This window comes from Rhodnius prolixus, unplaced genomic scaffold, assembly GCF_049639745.1.
Source record: "Rhodnius prolixus isolate KJV_2025 unplaced genomic scaffold, Rpr scaffold_7, whole genome shotgun sequence".
Lineage (NCBI taxonomy): Eukaryota > Metazoa > Arthropoda > Insecta > Hemiptera > Reduviidae > Rhodnius > Rhodnius prolixus.
The window spans coordinates 4,968,073-4,989,972 of record NW_027411582.1 but is presented as its reverse complement, the minus strand read 5'-3'; the positions used below and the strand labels follow the sequence as shown (position 1 = coordinate 4,989,972).

At 31.7% G+C, this 21,900-nt stretch overlaps 4 protein-coding genes across 14 annotated transcripts; 3 read left to right on the top strand and 1 right to left on the bottom strand.

Moving 5' to 3' along the window:
* Positions 1–1,274: 1,274 nt before the first annotated feature.
* LOC141446809 (uncharacterized) lies at positions 1,275–21,158 on the bottom strand. 11 transcript variants are annotated; one of them, XM_074113609.1, is made up of 7 exons: positions 21,112–21,157; positions 12,867–12,960; positions 7,956–8,037; positions 5,649–5,742; positions 4,896–5,050; positions 4,294–4,495; positions 1,275–4,122 (listed from the first exon to the last, which is right to left on the bottom strand). In XM_074113609.1, exons 6-7 carry the CDS (start codon positions 4,487–4,489, stop codon positions 2,660–2,662), a joined length of 1,659 nt encoding a protein of 552 aa, XP_073969710.1. In that variant the 5' UTR covers positions 4,490–4,495; positions 4,896–5,050; positions 5,649–5,742; positions 7,956–8,037; positions 12,867–12,960; positions 21,112–21,157; the 3' UTR covers positions 1,275–2,659. The 11 variants fall into 11 exon arrangements, with proteins under 11 accessions (XP_073969710.1, XP_073969707.1, XP_073969709.1 ...); XM_074113606.1 differs by having other exon boundaries at positions 7,956–8,077; positions 21,112–21,154; XM_074113608.1 differs by having other exon boundaries at positions 7,956–8,072; positions 21,112–21,154.
* On the top strand, positions 10,364–10,945 carry LOC141446817 (cytochrome P450 6B7-like). The gene has a single exon (XM_074113632.1). The coding sequence runs from the start codon at positions 10,364–10,366 to the stop codon at positions 10,943–10,945; it is 582 nt and encodes a 193-aa protein (XP_073969733.1).
* On the top strand, positions 11,816–13,289 carry LOC141446816 (probable cytochrome P450 6a13). The gene is made up of 4 exons (XM_074113631.1): positions 11,816–12,073; positions 12,149–12,367; positions 12,570–12,812; positions 12,886–13,289. The coding sequence occupies exons 1-4, from the start codon at positions 11,827–11,829 to the stop codon at positions 13,062–13,064; spliced, it is 888 nt and encodes a 295-aa protein (XP_073969732.1). The 5' UTR covers positions 11,816–11,826; the 3' UTR covers positions 13,065–13,289.
* On the top strand, positions 14,221–21,444 carry LOC141446811 (probable cytochrome P450 6a13). The gene is made up of 6 exons (XM_074113623.1): positions 14,221–14,459; positions 18,676–19,241; positions 19,589–19,950; positions 20,021–20,239; positions 20,801–21,043; positions 21,134–21,444. The coding sequence occupies exons 2-6, from the start codon at positions 18,682–18,684 to the stop codon at positions 21,304–21,306; spliced, it is 1,557 nt and encodes a 518-aa protein (XP_073969724.1). The 5' UTR covers positions 14,221–14,459; positions 18,676–18,681; the 3' UTR covers positions 21,307–21,444.
* The last annotated feature ends 456 nt before the right edge of the window (positions 21,445–21,900 follow it).

The following is a 21,900-nucleotide window of genomic DNA, read 5'->3' as shown; positions in this document are numbered from 1 at the left end:
GATGAAAGAAATTGAGGCATAGCCTCTAAAACAGTCCACTATATGGGACCCAAGACTTCAATATAAACAATTGACATTGCAACAGAATAACCAATTTTGAAGATATATTTATCACATAGAAGTTGAAATGTTGTAAAGGAGATTTAATCTGAGTAAGCTTCATAATCAAACTCATAATTAATATTACGTTACAGGTTGGTATGACATAATGTAAAACCAGGACAAAAGGACCCTTGAGGTTATATAAGACAAATCGAACATATTATCACTTTTATATATAATTTTAATACTACACTTTGTTCTTAGCCAAAAGGCCGAGAAGCGAAGCATACATAATCTGATAATTTATCAAATACCTATAGGGAAAAATTGTGTAACATCTTAATTTTTCTGTGAAATAATAAATAAACTTGAAGACTGCAGAGGAAGGGGAGCAAAATGAAGAGTAAAATGTAGGAGCTAAAAAGGATTTATTTATACTTAATATTGCAAAGAATTATTGAGAAAACCAGTGAACTTGGAGGTGTTCCAGCCATGCACATGCAATTTTGTGTAAGATTAAGAACTTACTTGTTTTTCAACCAATTTTGCACTTAAGTTTCCTTATTTTTGAAGAATATTAGCTTCATTATTCTCTCTCAGGTAGTGTCTTTGGAAGTTAAGAATAACTGCGTACTCTAACTGGTTACTACTTATTTTAATGTGACACCAGTTTACCTCTCTAACCTAGAGAATAGTTGCTCTCCGACCGTCGAAGCGACATCTTCCTAACCATTACCCAACTTCATGATACTTTAGAAGAGAGGTGATGAGAGTTAGACTAGACTTGATAACACATGTTTGGAGAACATGCCACCTACTCCCCTGCATTACTAAAGTCTTACTGTCGAGAATTTGTGCGTGTGCCGTATATTTAGGGGAAGGTTACAGCACTGCTACCTGGTGGCTACTTCTGGAACTTTTCTCACCTATCTGATAAGTGGCGCCCTCTGACGGATTTTTTATAAACTAATTTTTTATTTAACTTTTTTACGGCAATTTCTTACTATTTTAAGTCTTAAGTTTTAAATATTTTTTTAGCAATTCTTTTTGTATTTTGATTTATATGTACATTTTTCGTATAATAGAATGTAAAATATGAAGTCTATGTAAAAACATATTATATCTAAATAATACATTTTTTAGTAATTGATTCATTTCGAAGTAATAATGAAATTATCTAAATTATAAATCTCTTAAACGGATTAATCTTTAATTAATTATAAGGCATAGGATTGTAAAAAGTGAATCATTTGAACTTTATTAACAAGCTGAGGTAATTTTATAGCATTTTATTGTTGAACTAAACCTTTTTTTAAAGCAAATTCAACTTTTAGTCCAGAATTAATTTTTTTTTCGTTTCAACCAACATATCGCTCATTAAATACAACAATGTCATATCTCAAAAATCACGATTTCTCAGGAAATGAATTTGAAGATTTGATACCTTTCTCATTCTATTAATAAATTATTTTTAAACATATAGTTGATATATTTGGGAAAGGGAAGGTATATTCTCAATTATAATGAACTTATAAATTATTTTTAACAACAATAATATTATTTTAGAACCATTTATTTACAAACATTTCCACTTGTGACACTCTTGTCACAATAATCATATTCAAAGGGTGACATAACTCAAAATATGGCATTGTTGACAGTGTGAAATAAACAATTATGATTGTGTCACATGTGATATACAGTATTCATGAATATAGGAAATAAGTGCATAATATGCTTGAATTTTTCCAATAGCAATAAAAATTGAAAAAGAAAATACAAAATTATTATAACAAAGTGATATTTTCACAGACATTAGTAAATAGCTTGAATTAAATTTTCAAATACAAACAAGAAAAATCTAAACAAAAGTGAAACGGAAATGATACTAACAAATAAGTATGTTTTCCTTATGTCCCATCACTGCTGTTTCAATCTGCTACAGGAAATTTCAAAAGGAGTCTTTAAGTTTGATATTATGAGGACCCATTATAAATTGGCATAAAAGGTTGAATAAAATTTGGGGATATAATTGTTTTTTAATAATGCCATAAGGTCATCCTTCTTCTTCGAAGGTAGTCCTGGTTTTGAAAGAAATGCAGGTGTTAAGGTCAACTGTTCAGGAAGTTTCTTCCTTTTAATTACAGTTATCGTTTCAAAGTCCTGTTTGAAAGACGTTTTGTATGAAACGGAACATGGAGATTCTTTTTCCACTTTCAGTACTTTTACATCTGACCATTTTACAGAAGACGGCATGTAAACAGGACCAATGGTAGAAGCAAGTTGTTTCAGATCGTAGAAGTCCTCATAGCATAGTTCATTAACGTGGAAGGGTTCACCATGTTTTTTAGCACCTCTAATAGCAGAAATATACCCTTCAGGGGTGTATATTGGTCCACCCTTGAGCTGGCGCTTTACTTGCCTTTCAATGACAGAATGGGCTGAGTCGCCTTCGTTTTGTGTATGACCCTTAATCAGATATTTGTGAGTTATCGACTTGATACCTAGATACCGTACTGCATAGAAATAGAGGGCCAACATAAACTTATTTTTTGTTGGCCAACACAGTTATCTGAGTAAAAAATCACTTCTGTGTCGTTTGCAGTAACTTTCTTCTTCAAATACAAATATACACACGTACCCAACTCATTAACGCCTCGGTGCCCATGGGATTCATCCCACACAAAACATTCGCAAGATTTTTTTGCAGGTCATAAATTGTAAAGTTAAGAACATTTAGCTTTGATTTGTAATAGAAAATGGAAGCATTTCCTTTTGGTATTTGCGTTACAGCCTGTAGATCATACACTGCCACAATACCTTCAAAGTTCTCTTTGTCATGCATCTTTTCAGTTCTACTTAACTGTTTTTCTTCCAAATCTTGGTCATAATTTATTTTTAAGAGTTCCTTATCTCCCTCATTTGCATTTTCGTAGGCAACACAAGTTACACACTTATCTTTTTTGGGGGTAAAGAACGAAATATTGAACTCTTGCGTAAAGATTTGTTGAAATATTGCATAGCTTGCAAATGGCTCCTTATTCTCTTCACAGATAGCTTTGTAATCCCTGTGTATATCTGCGAGTGACTTACTCCCATCTATAAACTGCCTTGTTGTATTTGCACGGGTATAATGGCTCTCTATTTTAGGAATCGAGTCAATGTGTTTCCGAACTCCTTCACGGATAGCTGGATCAAGACTTCTGTGCATCCCATGTTTTCCCCTAAGGTCTGGTTCAATTACTGCACCAGCTACCTTGTTTCGTTTGTTCTGAACTGTTCGAATTGGGCGGTCATTAATGTCTAGTGTATTTCTGAAAAATACCTTGCAGACTCTGATTTTCTGGTTATTTTTATTGAAATAGAAAGCATTATTATGTTGCCTTGCGTTTCTAGTACCCCCAACTCGAGTATAACGATATCGTGGCATGATAGTTTCCATGGAATTTTTGATATAATCTCTCTGTTTATTTAAGTCTCCTAATGCCCAGTATGTTGAAAACAACTGCATTCTCTCTTCAGCCGTGAATTTCGTTGAACACTTGAGTTTGCAGTGTTGTCCACAGGGAGGTTTCAATTTTCGTGGTCCCCTGATCGACTTGCTCTGTGAATGCGTTTGATATGCTTCTCCGCTATTCCGTGCTTTCTTCAGAACGTTCCTTTTCCATTGGTCTACATTTCTTTTGCGTTTCACTCCTTTCTTCACAGGGCTTACCAAAATGGGCACATCCATCGGACTGTCCATTGAATTGTTTGTGGTAGTAGAATTTGAGTTGGAAGAACTGCTTAACTGTATATATGATGGAGTGGAACCACGAGGATTTCCTCCAGATTTTTCCTGCGCCTTGACACGAAGGTTATCCTCGCTACTGTTACTTCCTAGGTTTTCTTCATTTTCCGGTTCGTAAGTAATATCATTAGATGAGTCTTCATTATCCTCAGGGGAAGAATCATTACTTGTAGAACTGGAGGATGACGAAGAACCGGTAGATGAACTCGTGGTGGATGATGGAATGGATGTTCGTGAACAAGACTTGTTAGCCGCAGTCTCTCCAGGTTGGCTGTAGAAAACCATATGTTCTGTAGGGAAAAGAAAGAATAATACTAGTGACGTTTATAAGTTAAATATTAATGTTACCGAAAACATTTAATGTCGAAACAAATAGTCTTTGTGATCCGACATTGCTTTCCTAATGAACATAACGTTTTAAAAAACAAGAATTTTGAATTTAGTATTAGAAATATACACACCAAATCCTTCTATTTGTGTTTCTACAGCAGGCCCAATATCCGTAGTTAGTCCGGACTGTCTTAGCCCATCATCAGGAGTCTCTTTTACAGAATCCCCTTGCTGGTTGGATTGATTTGTGCCATCTGACGTATTATCAACAGCTCGCTCACCTTCAGCTATGGCTAACGAAACCAATAACCTTCCTCGAGAAGACATTGCGATCTACAGAAAGGAATAGGAAGGGAAACGCAATAACAATTACTAGGTCCTTTATGAGGTGTAGGCCTAATATTGTCTTAAACAAAAACATAAAAATAAATTCCTGCAAGACTGACATAATTACAAATAAAACAATGTATTTCCTAATTTTGAATGAGCTCTTGTCGCAAGAGTGACACAATTCCACTTAATTCAATATTGAAGATCAGAATTGACAACGTGGTTAACCCTGAATAACGTCTTAAGTTGACATAGTACTCTTCAAGAACGGATTCTTCAATGAAATACCGTCATATATCGAAATAATACTGACATGAGACGGAGGAGTTGAGTTAATATATTCAATACAATATTGTCTCAAGTCTAAATAATACGTTATTCATTTATAAATTACTATACTTACTTCTTCAAAGTTCCGTCACAACACAAAATGAGACACGCTTGAATTAACAAGCTGCAACTTTCCTGCGCAGTGTCACATGCTCATCTGAGATAATGCAGTATTGCAGCGAATGAAGTAGCGGAACTGGCATGATGCAATAATGTCACTGCTGCTCTCTAGTGCCAAATTAAAGAAAGCCAAGCTGTGACGCTCTTACAGTTAAAAGAGCAGAAGAAAACACATCGAACCATGTGCTTAAGTAAAAATTGCCGATTTTTGAGATATGACGTTGTTGTATTTAATGAGCGATATATTCAATTTCCTTTACAGAAAAGTTTAATTTAGTTCAAAATTATTGAATAAAGACTAAGAAGTTGCATATATTATTATATTGTGTTATACTTGATATAGAACTTTTCAGTAAAATTAAAACAAATATGGTTGAAAACAGCTATTTATTAAGTTTCTCTGTTGGGTTAAAATGTTTTTTACCAATTCTTTTTGTATTTTATTGATTTATATGTATATCTTTCGTATAGTAGAATGTAAACTATGAAATCTGTGTAAAAACCAAATATCATGCAAATAAATATTTTTTCCCCCTTAATTAAAGATTTGTATTTATTCTCCTGCTTAATAATACTTTTTATTTTCACCTTAAGTCAAAAAAATCATTTAATAAATAAGATTGCGATACAAACATGCAACTTACACATACCTAAATAATACATTTTTTTAAGCAATTGATTCATAACAAAAGTTGTTTGTACATACTTATTTGATCGATGTTTTTCAACGTCTTTTTCATTTCCACTTCAGTTGATAGACGGTTTTCCAGGTACTACTCACAGTATTGGCTGTTTTCAATCTGAAAATCATTATTACATGAAATAAACAATTTATACAGTTAATCTTTATTTGAAAAGCATTCTATTCAATGATACTGCAAATTTAAACGCAACTATTTGTTTAAGATAAATTTGTATCTTTCAGAAATTTAAGAAATAAATAAAATATGAATGCTGAAATTTTAGTTTAAATCTTTTAAACGGATCAATCTTTTAGAACGTATTCGTAGCATTGTAAACTAAATTATTTTAACACGGATTACACTTACGTTGCAATTTAACGTTGTACTAGACTTGTTTAAGTCAAGTTACCCTCTGCCAACAATTTAAATCATTGTCAACAAAAATAAACGATTTTTTAAGTTCAATTTTGTTCAAAATTATTTCATTTAATTCATAAAAGTAAAGAAACACATTTAATATCTAGAACTACTGATGAAATATTATTCATAAAATTAAAGAAATGGGGACTGTTATTAAACTAAAACAATTATATTCACTTAACAATAATTTTGCAAAGAAAGGATGGAGGATAAAAGATTTTGAGGTATTGGTAAGATCAATGCAAACCGAAGAGCATTTACTATTTTTCTAAAGATTTTTGATTGTGGAGACTGAATTCGTTAACAATTGGAAAGGCAGTAAGTACCTACCCCATGATTTCTGTCAAAGTACAGATTGCTCCATACCAGCTGCTATAGCAGCCTTTTATTTATTACGGAGAGTTTTTAGTTTTTACCAATTTTTCGAGAGAAATGTTTCAATATATGCTCTAGGTCATAATAATATTATGAAAGTTTCTCAGGGAACTATTTTTAGCAAAAACTAAGTTTTACTTCCTAAAGCGCACCGTGGATGGACAGCACTATATAATAACAGAAAATACTGCATCAAAACCTAAGTAACAGCAATTTCATTAACACCTGTCGTAATATTGTAATAATAGAAGTATTTTTCTGCTTAATAAACGTTTTCCAAGAAGTAACTAAATGAACCAATTATTCAATTTTCTTGAAAAAGATAAATTTGATGAAAAGAACTTAATATTGTTGAAAAAAGCTGGGGGTAATTAAATAAAAATTATTTATTTAAACAAACTAAATAACTAAGCTAAAGTGTTAAATTCTTTAACTAAAACTTTTTTTGAACGAAAATGTAATTCATGTTTAAGACTAAACATAATTTTATCCGGTTGATGTGTGTCATGTTAACTTACGAGTGAAGGATAAAGCAAAAAAGGAAGTGCTCCATTTATTGAAATTGAACTGTTAAATTTAGTTTGATTACTAATTTTTGTATTCCAAACCGTATGAAGAACAACATTAAAACAGGAATAATTACGTGACAAAAACAGATTTATTAACAACTGGATAGTAAAGCACTAAGTTGGCAGAAGTAAATATTATTGAAATTAATAAGAACTTTCCGTTAATTCATAAACATTGGAATATTCACAGTGAAATAGAACAAATTATTTACGTGAATGTGATTGAGCCAACTTCAGTCGAGTAAATAGTAATAGGACCAGATTTGGAAGGATAAAAGTTTGCCTAGTATCGTTTAAGAAAATAGATGGTGAATCCATCTGTTGTGAAACAAGTCTCGACTTTATATGATGCCATAATGGAAGAGAAAAGATGCCTAAAATGCAAACGGTTTTCGAACGAAATAAATATACGGTCTTGAATAAAAAAAAAAAGTATCTGTCATAAAAAAGTATCAATAAAAGTCGAAGTTTGCTTCGACAAGTTTGATAATGATGAATGATTGTTCAAAATATATTAAAAGGATGTTTAGGTCAGCAGTGCATGATATTAACGCTAAAAAAACATGCATGCTATTTTGGATATGTTTAAAACATACGTTAAAGTTCATTTAATCCAACGGTTTAAAAACTGTAAATGAGTTAAAGGTAAGGAAGGTAAAAAACTTGCAATTAGGGAAGAAGGAAAGGCATACTCACTGTTAACTAGGCCTATAATTAAAAAACAGAAGAAGTTTATCTGGAATTTGAGTTATCTCTGAATCAGTAAAACGTAAAACGAAAATTCTGACTTTAAAATAATAATCACTGAATGTTAAAAGCTAAATTTATACATAAACATTATATTCGTAAACAATTATGTGCATTTTTTTAAAAATATATTGTACATTTCACACAATTTATTGATCATCATAAATAAATGAAAAATGCCCTACTTTAAAAAAAAAAAGAAGAACAAGTTTCACATACCTTGCGATCTTGAGCCAGTAAAGTAATCCTAATTGCAGTTTTTGCCACTTTCTTGAAGTTTTTATTTTTTTGTTTGGTTCAGCTTGCAATTAAAATTTGCATTAATTGCATTTACTTCTTTACTTAATGCAAAAAATATAATAGAGAATTTTACTATTACTCACTCAGTACAAAATTATGAAATGTGTCAAAATTTAATAATACACATCAATAATTAAATTAAATTAAGGATAAAATTTCCTACTGATGTTAAAATATAAAAATTTATTGCTTGAATATATATATAAAAAAAAGAAAAGGCAGAACTATGAGGAACGTTAGTTTTTCTATCGAAAGAATAAGACTACGGCTAATTCTAGTTTATGAAACTGGCTATATTGGGTCGTGCCAGCTCTGAAAATGATCATGAACTTCCGTTATGATAGCAAAGATAGAAATCCCTCCCTACCTCGAATCAGTATAATAAAAGGATTCTTAAATGTTCAAAGATTAAAAGCTGGTTTAACAATTACAGGTAAAAATCTGAGAACAAAAAAAAAAAATTCAAATCTTCAAGTAAAAAAGCCTTATTTTAGAATAAAGAAAGTTGTTGAATGAAGCGTTTCATTCAACCCGACAATTTGAGTAAAGTTGAGTAATCAAATCAAACAAATGAATAAAAAATACGTTGTATCATTTGCTTGCAATAACAAGTACTTTGATAAACACCTCCATGCTAGCACTAATTGACCTTCACTTCGGGAGTGAACCAGTTTGTCGACATATCTTTTTATCCAATTTGATTACATAGTTTGCTAAGCAAAGTAGTGTTCCAATAAATTTCATTTTACATATTTATGTGCAACGATTACTAATAATTAGTAAACTGTTTTATGAAAGCTTAAGCTGCATTTAAAAATATAACTAGGTAAGATAACTACTTTAAACATTAACATTTTATATTTAAATGCATGGATCACCAGTTAGGTTTTAACCAAAATCAAACAATCAACCTAAGAGACGTTACTGAAAATAAACTAGCAAACTCTCGCCTAAACATGTTCTTTGCATTACATTTTGAAGTACATTTACATCAGACTAGTGTTTAAAAAAAAGAAAGGCTCCGATAACAAAACCAAAAGATTTACTTAAAACTTATTGTTACTTGCATTGAACAGTTACTAATTTTACAAGCTTACGAAGCCACTTACACGAACGGAACGGAGGAATGTAAACACTTTCTATAGTGAACAATACTAAATTTCTTCAGCAATCGTTTCAATAAATTAGAAATTGAACTCTTAACTTGAACTAAAAGACTATCTACTTGGGTAGGTGATTGAATTCTAGGGTACACGATTAATTTCAGCATTAAAAATTAAGAAAAAAAAGTAAAATTATTAATAAATATGTATTTAATTTTTTTTTTTTTTAATATTAAATAATATTTAATATTGTATAGTTACTTACAATTGATTCCTTAAAAAGCAATGATACGTAACTTTGCTGTTGATTAGTTGCGCCTATTATAATTATAAATTTTAAATAAATTATCTTTTACTTTCCTGCAGTTGATTAAACTTATATAAAATAATGCAATACTGCATCTTGTTCACGGTCATTAATGTGAGCAGTTAGTCTGGTAGGTTTCTCTGAGGTTACAAACAGGGCTGTCTCAAATTAACCATAAGGTTTAAAAAGAATTACAAAATTATAATTTTAATTTAAAATTGATTTTACTAAAGAGAATTAAACAATAAATTCATAATATATTATTTTGTTAATATGATTAATGTAAGAATCAAAATTACTAATTACGCGCACATAGTATAGAAGTAACGATACTAAAATAAGGGCCCATTATTTAACAATTCCAGAAAAAATTAAACAGGTATATTCTATCAGATAGAGCAACTTTTTTTTTTATCCCAAAAGTTAAATTGTTTTTGAATCAGCAGTTGCTCAATTAGATAATTTTTTTAGAATTTACAACTCACACTTTCAAAGAAGTTTAGAGTAATTTTTAGTCAAATTCATATGCTTAATATTACTACTAAAAATTTACATTCACGCCGTCAAATTGTGTCTTTCACAGGATAACGTTTCCTTTTTGGTGGGGCTTGGTATAGTGGTTATGAACGTTACCTTCTAAACAGAGTTCCCCAGTTTGAGTATCCCGCTTAATTAAGAATTACTCAAATAAAAATAAATAAATAAACATGTAATTTCGGCGAAAACATTATTTCCTCAATATTGTGTATACAAATAGCAATACTTGTTTTTCACTAAGGTAGAAAGCATTTATTAGAGCATGATATTCTCTTTGAATATTTTAATTTTTGCACAACTGCAGTATTTTCTCCTACTTGCAGTTTGTTAGAAAAAAAAAAACAAAAAAAAACTTAGTTTAATTACGTTTTCAGACTCAAATGGATTCAATATCCGCATCACTATTGTTTATACTTCTGACGGCCATCCTCTATATCGTACGCCGAGCATGGAAAGCCAACCAATACTGGAAAGAACGAGGGGTCCAGCAAGTAAAAGGTTCACTATTCTTTGGCAATTCTCTGCCACTTTTATTATGGAAAATGACAACCGGACAGCTACAAGAAAAGTTTTGTAAACTATTTCCAAATGAACCATTGATTGGTTTTTATCAATTTATGAAACCAATATTACTCGTTAAAGATATCGATTATATTGAAAAAATACTAATTAAAGATTTTGGGCATTTCATGAATCATGGAATAATAGCGTTGGACGACGAACGTACTCCATTAGATTCAAATCTGTTCAATATGAATGGCAAACGTTGGAAAGCTGTAAGAAGTAGGCTATCGCCAATTTTCAGTACTGGGAAATTGAAATTGATGCTTGAATCGATGACCGGATGTGGCGAAGAGCTAATTAAACAGCTGGACAAAGAAGAGAAAGAAGATGTGGAAATGAAAGAAATAATCAGCTGTTTTGCCATGGACAATATTGGGTCAGTGGGGATTATTTTTTAAATAATTAGCCATTCCTAACTCACTAACTGAAATTACATATTCACAAAACGACCTGGAGAATGCAAGTGTAAGTACTGAATTCGTGTCGTTAGTATCAAGGGCGTACCCAACTTTTTTTGAGGAGAGGGGTTGTAATATACATGTACGTTTTCTAATTAAAACTATTATTTCAATTAGGATACAATATAATCATATTTAATGAAATTTTACCTTAAAAATAATTTATACTAATAATTTAGACATCTCTTTACGCTGCAAAATAAACATCATTTTTCGATCATAAGTAATTAATGACTAGACTTTGTGCGGTTCTCGGACGGTTCCAGGATAGATGAAGTTTGTATGGTGCAAATCCGAGGAGGTCATATCTCGATATTTCTAAATTTTGAACATGACAAATAGTGGTACAATCGATGAATCAAAACCCGAGACGATACATTTTAAAAGCAAGTATTAGCCTAACTTTATTAGAAAGTAACTTTTGTTTTAATTTTGGCATAATTGAAATATTCCGGTAATTTTTGGCTTTTGAGCTAGTGTTCACCCACCCACAAACCCTTTTCAAAAAAGCGGACTAAGGATACTAAATTATTCTAATATTAATTTTGCATTTTCATTGTACGATGTTTGTAAGTTTTCTTAATAATGAGATTTGAATATACTAATTTGAACCTGTTAACTGACTTACAAATTAGTTTTAAAACCTCATGATTTTGGTATAATTATTTTCACAACAAATTATAATATACAGTTCATATTTTTCTAATTCCTGTGCTTTCGGCATAGACTCAGGAAGTCTGTCCAAACCAGAAAATGAATTTCGCCAGATTGGTAAACAAGTATTACAAGTGGACATTTCAACATTTTTAAAATTTGTAACAATGATTCACGCACCAAGATTGGCTAAATTTCTAAATTTAACCTTCAGCAAACCAAAGATTATAAACTATTTCTCAAGCATTATTAAAGATACAATGAAGTATAGACGTGATAATGGATACCAAAGAAATGATTTTATACAATTACTGATGCAACTTCAGCACAAAGGATACATAGAAGTGCATACTAAAGATGCACATGATGATTATTTGGGCATGGATGCAACTACATTTTCTAAAGAGAAATTTGGTAAACTCTCTAATGGTAAATAAAAATCGCATAATTTTGAAATAATCTAATTGTTTATTTATTTTATTTTTGCAGAATTGTCCGACGATCAAATAACCGGACACGCGGTGACATTTTTAACGGCAGGTTTTGATACGACTGCAATGACAATTTTGTTTACCCTGTATGAACTGTCAAGAAATCCCGAGATACAGGAGAAAGTTCGTGAGGAAATTCTTAGAGAGATGGAACAGTCCGGCTCGCTGACTTACGATGCACTGAAGGAAATGCACTTCTTAGAACAATGTATTAAAGGTAATCTAAATGCTTTTTTTTTTTTTACAGTTCATAGAATCTTGTTTGAAGACCATTTTTACATTCTATTGCGTAGTACAGCCTTTTTCACCTGTTTATTGGAGAACTATTACCAAAGAACTAGGACATAAACGTTTCGTTGAAGATATATCAGAACTGGGACTAATAACAAGAATTCAAATTGGTATCTTTTTTTTCACAGAGTCACTGAGGATGTACCCACCTGCGCAAATGTTAAGTCGCGTTTGCACGATCCAATACACCTTCCCGAACGGAATAACCATAGAACCTGGTCAATCAGTATTTATACCTGTAATGGCTATTCACAATGATCCAAAATATTACCCAGAGCCAAGAGTATTTCGACCAGAAAGATTCGATCCGGACAACACCATACCTGCTTGTGCTTATCTACCATTTGGAAATGGACCAAGGATGTGTATAGGTAATTTATAATATTTCAGATTTATATTAAGCTTCTAATTTATACATTACCAACCTTATTTTATTTTTTACAGCCATGAGATTTGCCATGTTGGAAATAAAGTTCTGCATAGCCACCTTACTGCGCAACTACATCGTCACTCTCAGTCCTAAAACAAAACAACCAATCACACTTAGACCAAAAAGTTTCATAACAGATACAAATGAGATATTGTATTTCAAGTTTAAAAAATATTTAAAGAATCAATCGTAGTACAATCTGTAGTGTTGGGATTAGATAGTTGGCAGCTTGGAGGTAACAGAGAGGAGGTTGTGATTGAGAGTTAGTGAGTTAGATATGTTATGCAATAAGGTTTAATAAAGTAGTTGTACTCACAAGTGTTTTTATTTATTTTTATTTGCATGACAATCCGCGTTACGATATTAGTACTATTACTCTTAAATTTGAAAATATTTGTATAAGTATTTTAAATATATTTTTCTTTTTTTAAAAAAATGGCTTTTCTTTGTTTCTTTCAAAATAAGCATTTAGAAATTAATTTAATTAGCCAGGGACCAGCGGTCTCTGGGAGATTTATTTACGGAGCAGCGATAAAAAAAAGGATGGACACCAAGTTAACAAAGTTTTCTCTCTCTAAAAAAAATGTATAATAGAGAATATTCCAAGAAAGTATGATAACATTAATTACCTACTGTAGAAAACAAATTCTATTAAAGACAACAAAGGGATAAAGCTGTGTCTGAATTAATTAAAAGTATTTATCTTTGCCAGAATTGAGGTATTCCTCAGTTTCTCGCCACGGGATATTGTCAACTCAGTGAGCAAGAAGCTAGGTCAAGAACGTGATGGCGCACTTGTGGATTTTGGGTAAGATATGGGAAACGCCAATACTCGCCCAACTGATGCGATCCCATGATTCAAAAATCTTTCTGACTCCAGAACAATTACCAGATGCTGGAGGAGAACTCCCCCTCTTTTTTTGAAACTCACGCAGGATTCTGAGAGTTTTCGACCTCTGGTCCTGGAAAGTGGGTGCTGACGGGTTTCGTCTGGCGCCAATAGAAGGCACAATAGATCTTAAAAGGTCGCACTGTTACACCCTAGAAAACAAAGTATTCATATGATTTACATGAGGTGCAGAACTTCCTTTCTGTCAAGTTGAACGGAAAATATTTATAACAGTGAATTGGGTGAAAAGTAGCTGTAAAAGAAAATCCTGTTAAATCTTTTACAACCGTTTTATTAAGTAGATATAACACAATTAATACTCTCTGATAACAATTTTTGCCAAATAAAGATTGAACTGTTGTCAAATTCATTACGATAAATAGAGGTCAAATTCTATCCTCCCTCCCACAAATAGCAGTGGAACTAATCAAATTCAATAGAAATATGGCGTCTCACAGTTAATATTTTAAACTGGGTATCCAGTCAATGCTAGCACAGTAAAGACTGTTCGTTATATTTTATATTATCGCAACAGTTTTGATTTTAAATTTAGTTTTTACAAGTGCAATTTAGTTTTGATCCAAAAAGTAGTATTCTAAAGTTGAAGATTGTATCATTTTAGAGATATATCATCCATTAAATGACAATTTCCGCTTAAAAAAATTTATTATCTACAAATAAAGGAAAGTTAATCAATTTGTAAGTAACTCTTAACGATTTTCTCCTTTTTCACAAATAAAATAAAATATCAAAAAACAAGGGAGCACACTCACACGACAATACAATTTCATAAATTTAATTCTTATTAGATTTTAAATTACGAAACATGTTCAATTTTAGACTAACATCATCAAAAAAAGAAAAGAAAATTCAAACTTAAATATTTCTTGACGGACCTTTATGAAAGCTGGCAATTAGTAACATAGGATGGAATCGATAATTTTCAATATTAGTGATGAGCATAAATTACTAAAAACAAATCTAACTTTCAGCACTAAATTTGATGGACCCAATATTTATTTTTTTTTTAAAAAAAACATGAAATTTTAAAACATATTAAATTATTATTTAAATTAAAAGGCTGCACTTTGAACCGAAACAGGACCTTTAGAGGAACGCAACCAATCGATTCTGAGAGTAGGCTTAATAAAGAATTTTCGTCAGAAAATTACAATTATAATATAACTACTTCTTTTTACGCGCAATTCAAAATAAAGAAAAGAGAAAAGTGCAGTTTATGGAATCCGTCTGAGGAGTCTAGGGAGCAATATTCCAAATAACATTTATTGTTTGTAACGTATATACAAATTTAGAGACAATCGGTAAGAGGCAGTTTCTAAAAAAATCGCAGAAAAGTGGTTAGATTTAGAGGGAACCTCTACAGTACCTCAGAAATCTCCCTAAATCGACTTTTCATGGAAAAAGGATCACAAATAAAACTTGGTAGTACAATATGCCTTAATTTTAAAAAATCTTTTTTAAAAATTAAAATAATAACAAAATAAATGAAGTGGTAGTTCATGTTATGTAATTTAACCGATAGTAACAGATTCTCTTATCAATTTAAAAACAATTTAATTCAAATTCAAAAACAGAAAACGTACTTTATCATTTAGCCGACAAAACACAGAATTCCCTATTGCTATTTATTCAGATTTTGGACCACAGGAAATGCTCAATTTTCAAGAGAAGATACTCGCAGATTTGTTCCGTGGTAGCTGTTTGTCACCTTAGCAGTTAAAAAGAGACAGCTGTGTTTCTTAATAGTATGAAGTACACACATATAGCGAATTTTCAGGAATAATTATAGCATAAACCTTGGCCGGAGATTAAACCACCACCCATATGCTTGTTACATCCAATGGAAAGGAAGAAGATACTTGAAGATAGCTGATGAGTATAAATAAATATCTCCTTAACAAAAACTTACAGTTTAAAATGTTAAGTATAAGGGTTGATTAAACGCTAAAAGGTACATAAATCAGCAAGTACCCAACATTTCATTAATGCTTCATTAATATTTAAGTAATTTTACTGCATTAAATTTCATTAATATTTTTTTGAATTTATTAGAGGTCACAGACCCTTATGCTGGCCATTTTAATCTACAAAATATTTGTTCAAATAGAACACCATTTAACTTAGATTGACTGTAATATCTAATCAACAAACTATTAATCACAGGTTAAAAAAAAAAACTTTATAAAAAAAAATATGAGGCTAAAAAATTCAAAACTTTTTTCAAAAATGCTTACACCAACATTCATCAATGATTTTGTTTATTTTATTTATTTATTTTTATTTTTAAATAAAAATCTTCGGTTTAAGTTCATTCTTCGATTAAAGTAATTGTTACTTTATTTAGTAGTCAAGCGTTTTTAATAATAGGTAATAATTAATCTGGCTTTATAGTAAATAATAGTTTTCTTCAATTCTCAATCTAGGTATTCTTACCACAGTGTTATATATTTGGAATATAAGATATGCATATTTTTAGGACAGCTAATTATTACAGTATTTTACCTACTATAAGTAAAATTAGAGGGACTACATTAAATTACAATTGAGAAATGAATAATTATTGTTGAATAATTTACTGGATATTACCTATGCGTTATTTGTACTCACAAATACTTCGGTAAGAAGAATTCTAGACTGAAATATTGTTTTAAATCCGTGATTCAAATTTAAACAGTAGCCGACTCTAACTTTGTCTTTTTCTATTTTAACATGCATGTATATGTGACTATTCAGAATAAAGGGCCTAATAAAGATAAATCAGAAGAATAATTTGGAATAAAGCTATAATAAAGTACCTATTTAATTACGAAGATATAATATACATTTTATCATAATTATAACAAAAAATAAAATATTATGAATGAACTAAGGGAAGGGATTAGCTATGCGGTTAGCGTATTGGATTCCCACGTGGAGGTTCCGGGTTCGAATCCAGCTGCTGACCATTAGATTTTCTCTTCCTAAGAGCTTCTTACAGCTCACTGGCCGGTGATGGACAGTGTTGTCTGTAACGAGAGAACACTGTCCGGAGGCCGGCAGTGCACTGAAAAAAGCTCCGGGCGCCAATAACCTCAGATGTTGACGCGATTTAAATCAATAAAAAAAAAAATTATGAATGAACTGGCCAGCATAAGGGTCTGTGACCTCTAATAAATTCAAAAAAATATTAATGAAATTTAATGCAGTAAAATTACTTAAATATTAATGAAGTATTAATGAAATGTTGGTTACTTGCTGATTTATGTACCTTTTGGCGTTTAATCAACCCTTATACTTAACATTTTAAACTGTAAGTTTTTGTTAAGGAGATTTTTGTACTTTTTGGATAGATTTTCCTTTTTATCTGTTTTGCAAAGTTACATATCTGCTTTACAGATTTTATTAAAATTTGGAATAATAAATTCTGTCATTATAACCTAAAAAGGTGTTAAGTCGGAACCGTAACTACCACTGGAGAGATCTTTTTAAAGAATGATTATAATTGCGGTCCCCCAAACCATCCTCAATAACAATTTTTTAGAGAAAGCGTTTTGAATAAAATAGGAAGGTATTTGTACGTAAATAGCAAAATTAAAAAGCGATTTCAGTACTTCCTTTTAAGAGGAGTAAGAAAAATAAACTGCGATTACAGTACTTCTCCCTAAAAGGCAAATATTTTGAATCGAATTCATTGATGTAAATAGGTTCACTCATTGATAATTTTAACGATTGCAGTACTTCCTCTTAGTAGGTGTAAGAGCATGATGGCACTTCACAGCCACGTAGAGGAGCTTTAACCACTTCTTCGTGGTAAATTTTATCCAAATCGAACTAAGCGTAATAGAAATATTGGTAATAATAGTATTAGAAAAGGCCTTATTTGGGTGGGGCAAACTCCCCTCCTTATGAGTCATAGCGACGAGACTTTTAAAGTGCAAATCTGTACAAAATTTCGATTCGAATGACACTTCATTCATGAAAATCGGTTCACGTTTCGATAATTTGAAACGATTACCATACTTCCCCCTAATAAGGGTAAGAGCAGTACGTCGTTTAAATGTTACGTAGGAGTGCCCTAAACTTTTCATCCTGCCAAATTTTATTAAAATCGGGTTAACATTTACAGAGTTATTAGTAATAATTTTGAGAAGGGGCCTCACATATATGGGGCTAACTCCTCCCCCATTCGATGTACAGCGTGGAGACCCCCAAAAGGCACATCTACATAAAATTCCGAATCGAATGACACCTCATTCATGAAAATCGGTTCGCGCGTTTAGGCGCTACGTTGTTTACAAAAAAGGTAACAACAACAAGAAGAAGAACAAGAACAAGAACATTTTCTGAAAATGCCGTTTTTGGTCATTTTCGGCAACTTTTTTCTTAAAATCTACTTAATCTGGGTTGTTGCAAAAAATTACAGTTATAAAGGAGGGTTTGCCCTTTATTTTAAAGAAAATTTGGGAATTTTATCTTTTATAGAAAAAGAGGAAAAAAATGTCAAAGTTGGGTGTTTTTCAACATTACGCTTTTTCGTGCAGTTTTTGACGATCAACCCTTATACAACTGTCCTACCGGACAGTTTTAATGAGATCAGAAGAAACTTGAAGATGTAATCTTGCTTGTAAGACAAAAGAGAAGTAAACAGTGTTATCTAATAAATTATCTCTGGTAGTCTGCCCTTCAGCATTTCAAAGGGCTAACAAGGGCCAATTTGGACTATGTAGTAAATTACACAATACTCATACACTTGATAATTTAACGCACTAATGTATTCTTACAGTTTGGGTTAGATGCTTCTCTTCTGCTTAGATTTTATTAATTAAATAAGTTCTTTGACTTGAAGGAGATTGTAGCACTGACTTCGAAACTCATCTTTTGAAGCCTAAGTTCTTAACATATTTTATGATTTCAGATCTAGATGGACTTAATAACTACATCGTTACTACTCATACTTCTGACAGTCTTCCTCTACATCGTACACCGAGCACGGAAAGCCAATCAATACTGGAGAGAAAAAGGAGTTCCGCAAGTAAAAGGGTCACTTTTCTTTAGTAATACCCTCACAGTATTACTTGGGCAAAAGACATACGGACAACTTCTGGAACAGTACAGTAAACAATTCCCAAATGAACCACTAATTGGTTTTTATGATTTAATGAAACCAACATTACTCATCAGAGATATTGATTATGTTGAAAAAGTGCTAATTAAAGATTTTGCACATTTTGTGGATCATGGTGTAACACAATTAGATGATGAACGTAATCCATTGGATTCAAATCTATTTTCATTGAGTGGAAAACGTTGGAAAGCTATGAGAATTAAACTGTCACCTATTTTTAGTACAGGGAAACTGAAATTGATGTTTGAATCGATGGCAGGATGTGGCGATGAGCTGATCAAACAATTGGATAAAGGAGAGACTAAAGATGTGGAATTAAAAGATATAGTCAGCTGTTTTTCCTTGGATACCATTGGGTTAGTAGAAATATTATATACTAACATATTGAATTTCTGTTAGTATCATAAATATAAATGATATTTTAAGAGGTAACTTACAGTTTTCTGTAACTCAACCAACCCCGCACAGCCGCACAGCCACGCCCTGAAGAAGGCAATATATTTGTCGAAACCTTGGCAAACAGACGAGTTGTTGTTTTTATTTGGACCTATTCCTCGCTAATTTGAATCCTTAATATAATATTTTAGGATCACTAAAACCAATATATATTCATAACTTACTAAACTTAGTTCACAAATTTTCACGAAAAAGAAAAAAAAATACAAACGAAATTATAAAATTATTTGTATCTATTATTTTCTAGTTCCTGCGCTTTCGGCATAGACTCAGGAAGTCTGTCCAAACCAGAGAATGAATTTCGCCGAATTGCCAAACAAGTATTTGAAATGGACATTTCATCGTTTATAAAATTTATTATAATGATGCACGCTCCCAGACTATCCAAATTTCTAAATTTAACCTTAAGCAAACCAAAAATTTTAAACTATTTCTCAAGAATTATTCAAGATACAATAAAATACAGACGTGAAAATGGATACCAAAGAAATGATATCCTACAATTACTGATGCAACTTCAGGACAAAGGTTACATAGAAGTGCATACAAGAGATGCAGCAGATGATTATCTGGACATGGATATAACTACATGTTCTAAAGAGAAATTCGGTAAACTCTCTAATTATATAAGGAAACAGTGCAATAATTTTGAAACAATCTAATAATTATTTGTTTTCAGAATTGTCCGTCGATAAAATAACCGGTCATGCAGTGTCATTTTTAACGGGCGGTTTTGATACGACTGCAATGTCAATTTTGTTTATCCTGTATGAACTGTCAATAAATCCTAAGATACAGGAGCGAGTTCGTGAAGAAATCCTGAAGGAAGTGGAACGTACAGGCTCGCTGACTTACAATGCAATCAAGGAAATGCACTACTTAGAACAATGTGTTAAAGGTAAAGCTAACGGCTAATTGTTCTTAGACCCATAGAATCATTATGGTTATGATGGTACTTGAACAGGGGTTAGAGAATCTTATTGAGAAGTTTTCTGAGTATACCTAGTAACACCATATTTGTCAAGCCACTCAACGTAGTTTGAATCACTAGTCCATGGCTAGTTACCGACCTAGGAGATGCACCCTTTCTAGATGGAGACAATTGGGGTGAACTTGTAAACAAGCTAGCCCAAAGTAACTAACCCACCAGCTCAAAAATTTTATATACTCAACAACGAGGCCAAGAGAGACCCTTCTAAACCGATTTAAACTTAAGCAAAAAGAATTCCAGACTAATTATAACATGTAGTACCTGCTAACTCTTTGTGACATCAAGCTATCACGAAATGTAGGAAAAAAATTCGTCATCTTAGAGAGGATACTTCAGGTGGGAAGTTGAGAGTAGCAGGATAGATTGGATTGTTGTAGAATTGTAGTACGTTGATATGGTCCCCTAAATGGCTTATCTTCTGATTTCATAAATTATCAACAATAACGCTATAAACCCATGTGTTCACAGAGACCTTAAGGAAGTATCCACCGTTGCAGATGTTGACTCGCATCAGTACAAAGCAGTATACATTTCAGAATGGAGTAACCATAGAACCAGGTCAATTAGTACTTATACCCGTACAAGTGATTCACAATGATCCAGAATATTTCCCAGAGCCTGAAGTATATCGTCCAGAAAGATTTGATCCAGACAACAAGATACCCGCTTGTGCTTATCTATCATTTGGAAATGGACCAAGGATGTGTTTGGGTAATTCCTCACATAAATTGTTACTATTAAGATATTATATATTCTACTTTATTTTTTATATTCCTCACCTTCTCTCTTGATTTTTTGTAGCAATGAGATTCGCCATACTGAAGATGAAATACTGCGTAGCAACCTTACTGCACAACTATACCATCTCTCTCAGTCCTAAAACGAAACAACCAATAACAATTACAGTTGGTTTCGTAACGATGCCAAAGGAGAAACTATATTTCGATATTAAAAAAACTAATTTAACCAATTAAGTACAATGACATTATTATTATATCATGAAAACAAAAAAGTGGTATCGTTATTTTTGACTAAATATTAATGCCATTACATTTCATTACTCCTGAAAGGGAATTTAAAAATTTCATTAAAAAAATTATTGTTTCGTAATTTTCTTTAACAAAATGTTTACCTCGCAAATGGTTTACGATAATCCATTAAGAGATAGATCCGGGTGAGTGAAGTGACTGACAATTTATTATTTTAAACAATATCCTGGATATAGGATTCCAAAAACATTTACGTATTCATTAGGAACATCTCCAAGATAATTCAACTCTAGAAACAAGGGCATTTATTACGTATTTCGAACCAGTTTATAGAGTAAATACATGATTTTTTTTTAGTATGATTAAAAATTAAGCACCATTCTTAGCAAAAATGATCCTATCCCCAAAATAATAAAGAACCATATTTAGTCCATCGAATAGCACCTTTTACGTTAGACTCTACATAGAATTCATTTGAAGAAAGTATTTAAATTGAACCAGAGTGCAGTTTTTGGAACCACGTTATGGAATGGCTTCTTTTATATTAGAGGCTCCCTTTATGTCTGAGGAACTACACTG